The sequence below is a fragment of the Zeus faber genome, assembly GCF_960531495.2.
Source record: "Zeus faber genome assembly, chromosome: 13".
Taxonomy (NCBI): Eukaryota; Metazoa; Chordata; class Actinopteri; order Zeiformes; family Zeidae; genus Zeus; species Zeus faber.
The window spans coordinates 23,447,948-23,461,653 of NC_137198.1; the positions used below are offsets into that span (position 1 = coordinate 23,447,948).

Sequence of the window (13,706 nt, forward strand, 5' to 3'; positions counted from 1 at the left end):
CTCAAATGCAGTGGGAAGGACACAAGATTTGTAATGGTAGCATAGATTTTAACGTCAGTCTTCGATGCATTCAGCCTCTATGACCCTTTCTCTATTAATATGAGTACTAAGTCCCTCTTTTGTATTTATAATGATGCCAAGTAGTGATATGTAAACTTACATTTACAGTCACCATTATAGTCAGATCCCTGGTGTTGAAGACCCTGTGTGCTTATTATTTTCAGTAACTGATTTATTCACCACTGGTTAAATAACATGAGATATAACGGGAAACCGAGTTTCAAGAATAAAACATGAAAAAGAAACTCAATGCATCTAAGCAGTATGTGACCCTTTAACTCAGTATTAGCAGTTAAAATGTAACACCTTGACTTCCCGGTTCCTGAATACCTTTTTCAATACGTTGTTCAGGAACCGGTATCAAAGTCAAGGTACCGGTATTGATACCGTTATGGAAAACCTTTTAAACAAGCCCTACCAGTACCCGATACTGCTGTCAAAAGCTGTGCTTCCGTAGTGGAGAGCAACGCTACAAGTGGTTCCCCATGACACTGGCCTCTGCCCCCAACAAGCTTCCCTGGCTTTTCTTTCTTCCCCTCGACAAAACCGACAGCAAAAACAATTCGATACGTGAAGCGGTTTCGCTTGTGAGCTCAGTTGGCGCTTACGCCGCTCTGCCTCCAATTTGAACAATTCCTCGATATGCTCAGGCAAAAAAAAAAGCCGGCTTTAAGAAACACAAACATTGGCAAGGAGCTCTGTATTGGGGAGTGCACGAGTTGCGGCTTCACACCCTAGTGACCTGACGGCTTTTGTTCCGAACGATACTTCCTGATTACAAATTGCTCGGTATGCATACTCACACACACAGCGGCGCATGTATGACACGCACATCAAAACCAGCCTCTGCTTTCTCAGCTGAGGCCTTGATCTACTCCGGTGGGGCAGGGTAGGTGGAACGGAACCGATGGTTGTATTGCCTTGTGCATATCGGCGTCTTCATTAGGGCTGGTAATGGTGGTTCAGAGCAATTTACAGAACACAAGAAGGGATTACAGCGGACAAAGTAGTACAAAATGAAAGAGAAACAAGAGAGATCAATGGCCTTCTTTTTCTGTGTATCCATGTGTGGTTACAGGTTATAGGGTCCATTCCTTAGGTTATACACCTAAGGTTACACCTAGGGTCCATTCCTTAGGTTATACACCCACAGTATGGTTTGGAGGTTCTGGGAGACTGAGTAAAAAAGAAAGTCAATAAAGACAATAAAGACAATAAAGACAATATTGCTCTGAAATATTGTCTCGTAGCTTACCTTTATTTCCCCAATAGCCAATGCTACAGAAAACACGAAATCTGTGTCCTTAAGCACAGTTACTCCAGATTTAAACCTCAAAGATTACAAGGAGCACGTAGGTATGTAAATGGGAAAGTTGTTTGCGGAGGGCGGGGCCCAAATCGAGGTTTAAATTCAAACTGCGGCACAACGAGGTGCGGCGTTTGAAAAAAAGTCACGTGACCAAAACTCGCCTTATGTGATTCAGGCGGAATGCGAGTAATGCGCTAACAGTCGCCGTTTCGAATGTCGCGCCTCGCCTGGTTTCCATGAGGACGCAGAGGCACAAGGAGAGCTTCAGCGCCGATAAGGTCGGAGAAGAAGTGACACGTTAGCGAGGGTCCTTCAAAGGTTTGATCCCAAGCCCCGGTTGCCGCTTTTTAGTTGCGAGCCTGGCTTTTCTCAATGGGCGGCGAGGTCGTTTCGGTCGGTTGTGTGTTTACGATTGGAGCGGACTGACCTTTGGTTTGTGATAATCTTTTTGTTGGCGTTATCTCGCTCAACACTTCGAGGGGGGTTGGGGGGGGGGGGGGTAAGATGGCAAGATAGGGCTCAAGTGAAAGAAGAAGCTGGAGAGACGTTGGAGGCACAACGCCACTGTCACAGAGTTACAGCAACTGGTTCAAGGGATAAGAGCGACAGAGCGCAGGAGAGAGAGGGAGGGCGAGAGTTTGATAAGGGGGCTGGAGCAAGAACAACACAGGAGTAAATCAGGGGAGCCGGAGAAAGAGAGGGCCCATTGATGAAACAAAGTTTGGGGAGGGGAAGCGGGGGTTGCCGGGAAGCGGGGCACCACAGATACTGAGTGACACAACGGGGACCTCTGGGAAACAAAAGGGGGGAGGGGAGGGGGGGGGGGTCTCCTGAGAAGGGCCCCAGAGGACGAAACGAGAGGGACTGCTTTTTAATCAGTCAAGGGCCTCAGGGGCCTCCGTCACAAACAAAGGGCAATATTCATCTTGTATGAAAATATGATGTATTTTTCTGTCTTGGAACGCTGATAAAAAAATGAAAACGCTGCATCCCTATCACTCGTTTTATCCATATATTATGTCAATTTCCCTAAGACAGACCTAGGATATTGAAATAGGATAGGAGATTTTATTTTTCCAAGAGCCGAACATGCACGATAGCCAAACACACAAGTATCTGCAGGTTATTAAAGGCCAAACCTCTCGAGGGGAACCTCAAAGAGGGGAAATCAGGTGTAACCTCACATACTTCTACACACCATAAGAGATACGAGGCCTATATGACTACATGGTAAACTACAGATTATCTCATCTTTCTGAAAGTAGGTGAGAAAAATGGGATAAGAATAAGGAATGAACTCATTGTGGAGGAATGTGGTCAAACAAATGGGTTTAGTTGAGTCTTTGTGGAAACGCATGAAACGATATCATATGTTTAACAGTAAGCTACTTTGCTAAAACTAGTCATTTGAAAGGCTTAGATATAATTATTGTACATATTTTACAATTAAACATTTTTTGTGATAGGAAGGGTTAGGGTTAGCGTTTAGGGTTTGGACTTAGAGTTAGTACTATCTTTTTGAGACATTGAAGAATGCAATTAAAGTAATAAAATAAAATGTTATAATTTCATTAAATATTAAGATAATATTGCACACCATGATAGTTTTGGCTCAAACAACCAAATTATGAAATATTTATCCTGCTACGTGCCAAGAAGTGAGCTTTGGCCGTTATAAGGGATGACTCCGGTTGCTGTTAGAGTGATCACACACACTCGTTCACACACAATATTTATGTCTGGGAATCGGCCTGGTGACCTTTCAACCTTCACCGCGACAGGAGCTGCACGTCGGACTCGCGGAAATGCACACACAGGCACACGGGACGGTGAAAAATGAATCCTGCGAATTGACAGCCCATGCAATCTGATCAAGTGAGCCCGGCAGAACAGCTGGAACGCACGCACACACACACACACACACACCCACATAAACAAAGTGGTGGGTGTGCGGGGCTAAAAATTCGGCCTGCCGCTCCATTCCCTGGCCTTGTAAATCACCAACCTTTGGGGGGGAGGCGGCGGCGACGGCGCCGTGGCACCTCGTCGGGGTGATTTAAGAAGCTGCAGGAACAGGGGCCGAACCAATAAACAGGCTATAACTCCCCCTGCCAGCCAGACCGCTTCCAGAAGCCCCCAGCCTCGGAGATACCCTCCCATTTTTGTCATCTTGTCTTCCACAGGTAGAGACAGAATAAGAAACATGAACTGGAGATGGACAAAAATATAGAGTCGGCGCGATACGTCCGTGATAGAGTCGCTGATCTGAACCAGACCTCCAATCGGAGGTGAAACGTCACATGAAGAATAACAAAATGCACGCCATAAAAGAAGGCTGAGTCAGAACATATAATGTTAACATAAGATGGCGAGGACTGTCGTAAAAAGAAGTAAATAATAATGATGATAATTAAAGTGGTAATCCATAACATTACTTTGTCAAACAAAATCCTATTGTTGATACTTTTGTAAGCTGGAACTTTTTAAGGAACAGCCATTCAATGTATTAGCATCATCCATGTGCTGCTCTATGTGCTGTATCCATTGTTGGTGGCGGGGCCCGCCACCAGCAAGAAGTGAAAGGCAGCTACGGTGAATTTGATAAAGCAGCATAGCTAGTTGTGGTCGATCTGCATGAACATTCACACAATGAACATGATGAACAGCACCCTGGTATGAAAGTCAAGTCACCAGGAAATTAAAACAAATCAATCGATCAGAAGAAGAAAGCTAATTTTCAAGAAAAGAAAGTGAGCGTTTGAGAGCCAGAATCTTGAGAAGAATCTTTTTTTTTTTTGTCTCACAGGTACAAATGCACTGAACACGCACACGTAGGGAGTGGTGATGACCATAAACACACACACACACACACACACACACACACACACACACACACACACACACACACACACACACACACACACACACACACACACACACACACACACACACACACACGGAGGGGTGGCTGGAGATATTCAGCCTCTGTGTTTCTCCCATCCTTGTTGCCCCTCCTCCTGGGGGCAGCCAGGAGCAGTGGGTAGCCTTCACTACGGCAGCGCCCGGGGACTAATTCCCGGTGTGGATTCAATGTCTTGGTCATTGACAGGACAGGAAAGCGCACTGGACGCTTTTGATTTAAGTCCTTTTTGGTGTTGGAGGAGACCCATGTGAGCACGGGGAGAACATGCAAACCCCACACAGAGAGGTCGATAGTCGGGACATAACCCACCTGAGCGCGGTGCCAACAGCGCCCCAGGCGGGAATCAAACCCAGGACCTTCTTGCCGTGAGGTTGCAGTGCAAGCGCCGTGCCACTATAACACTCAGCCGGGATGTTGATAAAGAAACATTGCCGTACTTCGCAGTCGTGTAATCCACTCAACGCAGACGATCTGATAGATTTACACTTTAATAACCAACACAAAGTACAAATAACCCCCACAGTTATTCAGCACTGTTTGCTCCACTTTATCTGATGGGGACAGACGGGCCAGTAAATGGAGTTGCACGAGTTCACCGGTTTGGACAGTGGGGACGGAGAACAGCGGAAGCACGGTTAAACTGCCCCCTTTAAGGAGGCAAAAATACATTAAAAAAAAAACCCACCCTGTGAGTTTGCCCCCCGTGGCGTAGTGTTCTTGGCAGGTTCCACCGAGGGCTTTGGACCCCAGACAATAACCCCACCCCCACCACCCCACCCTGCTCCCCCCTGACAGAGAGACCACCGGGCAGTCGACAAAACTGACACTGCACATTTCCCACACCGACTACAATCAAACCCAGGACAATTGCTTGGACGCCGGAAAACCTCCATTGTCCAGTGTGTGTGTGGTGTGTGTGTGTGTGTGTGTGTGTGTGTGTGTGTGTGTGTGTGTGTGTGTGTGTGTGTGTGTGCGTGCGTGCGTCAGCCACATAGAGGCTTTCAGTCAGAGCATCCAGCTAAAGAACATGCGAGAGGTGAAGGCTGACGAGGAAGAGGTTGGAGGGTTTTGTTCCTTCCTTTTAATCTCCTGTTTGTTTCCCTTGGAATGGTGAGCCAGGCACATTCCCAATACTTCCAGGAAACCAAGGGGGGGAAGAGCACAGCCCTGTTCCAGTCAAGGCCACGTTAGATGATATTAGAAAAGAAAGGGGAAATTCTAGATGGACACCAGAGAAGCTGTTTGTCGGAGGATGGTACCCTTGGGTGCGCATGAATAAAGCCCTTCCTACGGAGCCCTTTAGGAAGCCTTTAACTCAGTGTCAGCGGTAATGACTGGACGACCACACATCGTAAGGAGCTAAACTTAGCACCCAGGCCTGGACGCATACCAATTTCAAGCGGCTTTATTCACTTCCACTGGCTCGGCGGGCGGAACCGAATCGAGCGTCGGGAGAGTGCCGAGCTTTTAGTCTCCCTCCAAATTCCTCGTCAGCAGGTTTCTGCCGCGCGCGCCGCCAAACCTGCTCAGCGAGACTGTGCGTAGTAGGTGTCAGCGCCAGACGCCGACACCGATACCTCCCGGAAAGCCAGACGGCCGGCTCCCGACCTAGGACCCCCCCGGCCGCCCCGTCTCTCGGTCTGCCGTGTCTTCGAACGAGGTGTTGACTCGCCGACACACGACTTAGCGTGGTGGCCGGGACGTTAAATCCTTATTAGATCCGACTTGGAGCTGAGGCAATTAGAAGGCCGCGGCCATCTGTGGAGGGCCGGGGGCGGGGGGGGAGTATCTGCACGTCGCAAGACGGGCCCCCGATATCAACCGGGAATGTATTTTGCGAGTTATTATCTCAGGCTTAATGACTTTGCCGGGTGTTAAAAAGAACCTTGAGGTATAAACGGTAGCGTTGAAAGAACCGCCATGGTCTTAAATTCCATCCTGAGATCATTTTTTAGGGTTTGATAGAGCGGAGATTTGCTCCGAGGTGGTTTGGAGTCTATTCCAAAAATGCCAAATATCTATGTCACTGAAGTTACAGGAGAATATTTGGACGGCTAAGATATATCACGCTCTAAAAAAACACCATGTATCATCGCATCCGATGTGTGCCAAGCGATCAAATCAAAGTAATTTTTTAAGTAGCCCCCGACCATCTGCAATTGTCAGAGTAAGCTTTTAATCTTCACCGCGGTGAGGTTCGACTTCCCCGGGGGCAGCGAGATGTGTGTCAGGTTGACCACACGAGGAGCAGTGAACCAGATAGCTCACACTGAGAGCCTAATGGCTTCTCGAAGAGCCACAGAGCAAAAGAGCACACACACACACACACACACACACACACACACACACACACACACATACACACACACACACACACATGAATACACACATTAACACACTAATGGTACATTCCAGGGCTCCAGGGCTCTGGTCAGCAAATTCAAGGATACTGTACATAGATATATACCCATACATAAATGCAAATGCACAAGTCCATACAGGCGTGCAGGGACACATACACACACACACACACACACACACACACACACACACACACACACACGGACACCTCTACCCACAGATACTAGGACAAGTTCAAAGTTGTTTTGGAGGTCTTCTTTTTGGAAGAATTCAGAATTCCGGAATTTGAAGAGATTTGTCTTGGTAAGAAGTGGGCGAGAGAGAGATTACATTCTTTTGTAAATCAATTTTCTAAACTCTTGGCCACATTGAGAGTTTGAATCTGAACCTATCTGGATCTTAATTCTTATCAAACCACTCCCCATTGACGCTGTGATTTGGCTTTTTGACCATTTCCTTCAGACCACCTTATCTTCATCTTTACATCATTTTGCCGCCTGAATGACGGATGATTGAGGACATGACCTCAAAAATGTCATCATGGGGGTGTGAAATATCTGAGGGAGTATCAGTTGCGAGGTGAGAGGAATTAATGTGTCCCAGCAGCCCATGCTCTAACATGGGGTTTTGGGGATTTACAAGCAGACACTAGGATGCTTTTCACAGGAACTGTTCAAAGTTCCTTTGGCGGCAGTGGGAGTAAATTATTCCTAATCACCCAGCCATACCTCGTAATGACGCAGGTGAGGTGTCTTGGAATGTGTGGCGTCCCAAGCCAGTCCCCATTGTATAAGATAATTATTAATAGACGGTGCCAGGGGTCTCAAGAGAGAGAGAGAGCCCATTGCCAGGGGTCCCGGTGATAAGGGAGGTGAAATGTGAACGGTGACCTATGTAGGGGAATCAGATGGTCAACGTTGTCTCTGGTCAAGCATAAAAGCATCTGCCCGAGTTTCATTCGACAGAGAATCCATCCGGCTCGGTTCTCTCCTAGACGTCCATGGCAAGTCTAGTCTGATGCTGTTCTTTTGTAATAAACCTATTATTTTACTCAAGTCAGCGTCAGCGGTCACTACTTCTTAATCAACACATCAAATCCATCAAGAAACTACACAGGAAAAAAACAATAAATCAACTCACTCTACATATAGTGCCCGATGCTGTGTGTTGTAGCAGGAAAAACTGAGTTCCCTGAGACCTAGAGGCTAAATTCACGAGCGTTTCTTGAAAGTCTATGTGTGTTTTTATTGGATGCACTTCTTGTTTCTATATTGTCCTTCACGTCTTGACTTGTATGGCATATTTGTCAAACTAAATCCCCCCTTGAGGGACAGTGTAGACTTCAACCTGATCCAATATGGACCTTCAGTGACACTCACCGTTGAGTCCATTGGGGATGGTTCTGTGGAACTGGGGTCCGTGGACGAGGTCCTCCATGGACCTCCTCAGCGAGGCCACTTTGCCTTCGGGCGGTTTGTCCGTGATGATGTGGTGGCTGTGGGGGTTATGATGGTGGTGGTGATCGGGGCTCCCGGCGCTCCCGGCGCTGGACGTGCTGCTGCCGTCGCCCACGTCCCTCACCGTGGTCGCGCCCCCGTTGGTCAGGTGGTTGCTCAGGCTGGACTGGCTGTCTATGGAGCTCCGAGACCCGGCGCCGCTGCGCTCCGCGTCCAGCATGAGGACGATCTCCTTCAGCTCGGTGTTCTCCCGCACCACCGCCTCCTGGCCAGCCTCCAGCTCTTTCAGCTTCTGCTGGTACGCGCCGACGTCGTTCCACAGGACGCCCGCCGTGTGGCGGCCGAAGCGCTGCCACTCCCGGGAGAGCTTCTTGCCCTTCTGCCGGTCGTCGTCCAGGAAGCAGCAGAGCTCCCGCAGCTCCCGGTTGTCGTCCTGCAGCTTCTGGTTCACCTCCTTCAGGCTGCGGATCTCGTGGAGGTGGACCTGCAGGCTCCGGTTCACGTCCTTCATCATGTTGCCGTGCTCCAGCATCAGGCTCATCTTCTCGCCCTCCGCCCGGCGCAGCCTGCGCGCCAGCTCGTCCCGGCTCAGCCGCAGCAGCTCCTCGTCCGCGGGGAGCCTCGTCAGATCCGCTCCGTCCGACGCGTTCTTGGCCATATTCCCCTGGCTTTTTTTTTCGCTTTTATTTTACAGTCAAATCCCAAAATTACACGAGCGTCAACACCAAATCCATGATATATCCTCTAACCGAAAGCGATCGATCCAGAGCACCCGGGGATGGCGTGGGGATAAAGCCCCCTGGACCCAGGCGCAGGTGACCCGGATTGCAGGGCTGCGCTGCCCCGTTATAAAGGCTTTAAAGCCGTAATCCCCACGATATGGAAATCCACGAGAAATACATCAAACTCCCTCCGCCCCGATCCGCTCCGATCACCTGGAAAAAAAGTGGTTGATTAGCAAAAAATTCGGAGATGCCAAATTCCGTGGTCCGATCCGAGCGAGGGAGGACGCGTCTCCCTCCGCGGCCAGTCCCAGTCAGATGGAGGAGTCCGCCGCCGGGCGCACCTCTCCAGCGGCGGCGGCGCAGCGCGGCTGTGACGTCAGACTTGACGCTCAGCGATTGGCTGTTCAACGCGGAGGATTCCCGTGGACGAGTCTTTTTTTTACTTTTTGAAGTTATTATTAATTATATATATTTTTATTTTATTATTATTATTTTTTTTTTCATGTAAACGTTTTTTTTTTTTTCCACTGAAACCCACGTGAATCAACGAATCTTTATCTCGTTTCAATTTTTTTTTCGTGTTTATTGACGTATTTTTTAATGGATGAGCGAATGTACGTGTAATAGTTGGTGTCAACAAATGTATTTTCTCGTTTATCTGTTTGAATGTTCGTTGTATCTCCGTGTTCATCCCCGTTCAGTTCGTCGTCCTCTATCGTTCCACTGAATGTCTTGAATTCCTGTTTTCTTTGTATGCATACACTGAATTAAGAATAACCATTTTTCCTATTATTATATAGTTTGTGTAAACTATTATTATTATTTTACCGCTATTTATTATTACAATGTTTTTATGAGAACCAATAATACACAAATTGACACTACTTTTTACGAATATGAATCAGTTTTATCGTTTTCTTTGTTGGCAGAATTCAAAATAGTTTGTATAAAGGCAGCGATATCCAGGTCGAATAAATAAAAAAGGAAATGTGTTTAACATTTGCGTAAAAATATGTTTCCATAAGAAACGTTACAATAATCAAATGAATTTGCTTGACTTGGCTCAAGTTCCAATTAAAAAAAAAAATAATAATAAATAAATAAATAAATAAATAAATAAATACATTTACAAAATGAACCAGAAATAGAGGAAAGAAATAAATAAAATAAAAATCATGTTTCCCCCTCCACAACCAGGCCCAGGAGGAGCAGCGAGGCCCCGCTCAGCGCGGGGGATCCCCGCGCACGGAGGCTGCGTTTCGGGGAAGGCGATGCTGCGTTCCGGGAGAGTCGAGACTCGGAAAACTCCGCCTTCAACACTCGGAAGGGTCCAAGAGGAACGAGCATTGAGCGGGTTGGTTGCGTGTGGAACGCTCAGTCCTGCCGAAACAAGCACACGTTCACTGCGGCCTTCGTGGTTTTCCCCAACAGAGAAGATATAACACGTTTAGCTGGGAAGTGAGTGCAACCCGCTCCGCATTTACGATTTCCAGAGTTCCAGTGGAATGCAGCATTGACATTTTATTTTATTTTACCAATGTCAGTCACTCCCGTAGCCTTTTTGTGCACAACATTTGTAATAGTTTGTACAAAGGCAGTGATGACTAGGTCAGGTTGATTAATCAAACACATATGGTTCACTTGGACATTTCGAAAACCTAGTTAATGTGATCATTGATAATGTTAATAATAATTTATGAACATTATCAATGATTTAAAAACAGAAGATCTTCACGTGTGGGTAATGCCGGAAGAAGAAGAAGGAGAATCTTTAATCGTCACACAGCACACCACACTACAACACATGCACGCACACACACACGCACACATGCGCATGTTTTTGGATGGTGACCGGTGAAATGAGGCCTCTGCGTTTGACCCATCCTGGCTTGTCCTTCCTCCGGGGCCACAGCCAGGAGCAGTGGGCAGCATTCGTGGACGCGCCCGGGGACCTGGTGACGAGTGTCCATCGCTGGTCAGACGATGATGTGTGCATGTTTTTGGTGGGGGTCCTTACTGACGTGAGGTGGAGGAAACCCCATGTGAGCACGGGGAGAACATGCAAACTCCACACAGAAAGGCTCCTATTTGGGAGATACCCCGCCCGGAGCACGGGAATGAACAATGGGCGTCACTATCACTTTTACAACTTTTTAAAATAGGGAATAGTAGCACCTGTGGATGATGTGATAAGTGAAATAATGATCATTTCAATAATGTGGTTTTTTTTTTTATTACAGGATTCAAAATCCTATGTGGAATAATACACTAAACTGGCATAACATAACACTAACATAATAACTATGTCGCCGTCAGTTACAATAAACTTTTTTTTAATTGTCAATTATTATTTTGCAGATTTTTTTGTGAACTCATATAACCTGAAGGCTTAACATGTTTGTTTCTATTTAGTCATGTTATGTATGCTTTTGTTTTCAAACGCAGTTCTTCATGTAATACCCGTGTTTAAATTACACCCTATCCATTCGATTTTATTTCAAAATTTGCTTCCGTTCAATTCAGTTAACACTTTGGTGCACCGTATGTTTGTATTGCTTGGTCCCATTTCCTGAGCATTCAAACCTGCTATGTCTATACTTGTTTTTGGGTCTACACTCGCCATCCCCACACACACCGCCGCTTGTAAAGAGACGCGTGTGTCCTTTCCAATTAAGCTAAATGGATTCACGATGAATGGCGTTTTTTCCGAGGCATTCCGCTTTCCCTTTTCCATGACCCCATTAGAACAATACGTCTCCTGTGAAAACTAAATTGGGCTTCAAACTTTTTTTTTTTTTGTCTGTTAATGAGTATATGCCCCGGCATAACTACTGCGGCCTTATTTCGATTGATCGGGACGAGGTCGCCCCCTGGTGGAGAAATGTCGCGGCGCGCCACCACACGCGTTACCAAAGGCGAAGAGGGGGCCTATTATGCTCCGTTTCACCAAGTAAATATAGGTCTCTGAGGTCCCCAAAACATGTTTTTGAAGTTGTTGTTTTTGCTGAAAATAGCATTTGCATTATGCATTCGAGCCATTCTAATATGCCTCTCGTCTAAACCATGGTGTTCCAAAACGGGCTGTTTTGTTGTGGGTGGAGCCACTCTCCTGAGGCCCCTATTTCTGCGAGCCAATGGGGTGTGAGCTTTACTCCGGATTGCGCGATTTTACCTGATCAGTCCGCTAAAATCCGTTTCTGGACCAATTTGAGGCGAGAAATGAGCAATCCAGTTTGTTGAGTCCTCGCTCAAAATTAGAGTCAAAAGGCAGAATTTCAAAGTTTCTCTCAACTTGAACCGTAGTGTCCTGAGCATGGAGCAGTGCAGGATATGGCGGGGCTTGGGGCTTTTTTCTTTCATTCAATTACAGAAACGTTGGAAAATAAAAATAAAAAACAAAAATAAAATAAATAGATACGGTTCTGTTTGGAGAGACGCGGAGTGGATCACACGCCATAGCCCATAGTACAGTCAACCTACCGTGGACACACAGATACACACACACACACACACACACACACACACACACACACACACAACAAATACTAACATTTCTCTACTCTGCAGTTTTGTCACGGACAGTTGGTATTAATTCCTCTTTCTTTTAAAAGATTTGTGCTGGTCTGTGTAGCAAACAGAGCAGTTCCCATGATTAGCTCTTAGCTTCGATGCTAGCGGGTCCGGTGGCGCTCCAGCCGTGGGTGGAGTTACTCAGATGGGGACGGTTGGTTCAATTTAGAATAGGTCCCCTGGTGAGGGGACGTTTGGAGCGGACCGAGGGACTCTCCCCTTCCGCGGATTCTTTCTTTAATCGCTCTCCTTTTGTGGGGATGGGGATCGCGCCGGGCTCGGGTTGGGAGGAGGGCGAGTTCAAGTTCAAATTGGCGTTTTCGGAAGACCCGCGGCGTCATCTCCGGGAGGCCTCATCCCCGCTGCGTGCTGCCAGCCGGGGAGCACTCCAGCTGGGGAGAGAGCGGACGAAACACCGGCCCTCCTGCTGTACGATTGACTGTTTGTGTCACATGGTTGTTTTTCTGCTCTGTAGATATTTACGGCGATTTTCGATAGTAGTCGAACTTACGCAATTTTAGTGGTGACTTCTTTCCGTTGATTAGATTTTCGACAGGTTATGTTTCCATGAAATATGAAAAACATTGTGTTATCTTTGTGAGTAATTACCATATTACAGCTTCTATTTTTCTGAGGCCTCTCTGGATCTCGAACGCATCACTCAGTCGCACTTTCGAGTGGATTTGACTCTACGTGGTCACAGGTTTTTGTGGACAAGTGAATTTTGTATTGTATGAATCCAGCAAAGTAATGGGGACCAAAGAGATAAAATATAAGTGGAACAGATCCACAGACATCTACCAGGTAAGAAAGAACATAAATATACATGTAAACGCATAGTTTGTCATCTCTAACCACTACAGAGAAATAAAGAGCCTATACGGCACACTGGATACGGTCCAATGGACATTCTGAATCAGAATCTGCACATTTATAGTAAATAATATGATGACGTCATAAAGTTTCTCACTGTAAATCTCATCTCGTGCATTTTGTTTACGAATAGTGGCATGTCAGTCAACACCACCACCTGAATATCTGAAGTTAAAGGTGGTCGGTTTTTCACAAATCTCTCCTCTGTTTTTTGGATCGATTTGGATGAAACTTACACCACAAGATGCCTGTGACGTAGCGGTCCAAACGACACCTTAACTGTGTTCATAGCTTATGTCATTGTTGTGTTCCAGATAGTTTGACCTGGAATGGATATATTTTTGGGTTGAACGCATTAAACCACTTCTGTAATTTCGGTCTAATGTGGTCAGCTACGAACACACCAACTGTGTTTGCAGCTTTCTGCC

General features: G+C 46.6%; 1 protein-coding gene across 1 annotated transcript in view; it reads right to left on the reverse strand.

Moving 5' to 3' along the window:
• LOC307239122 (coiled-coil domain-containing protein 85C-A-like) overlaps positions 1 to 9,009 on the reverse strand; it is a gene marked incomplete at its 3' end in the record, with an annotated part of 40,861 nt that extends 31,852 nt beyond the window's left edge. The window contains exon 1 of the mRNA XM_080012398.1: positions 8,033 to 9,009. Within this exon, the coding sequence (XP_079868524.1) occupies positions 8,033 to 8,768 (736 nt within the window). The 5' untranslated portion in view covers positions 8,769 to 9,009. The remainder of the gene's footprint in view (positions 1 to 8,032) is intronic.
• Between the last annotated feature and the right edge of the window lie 4,697 nt (positions 9,010 to 13,706).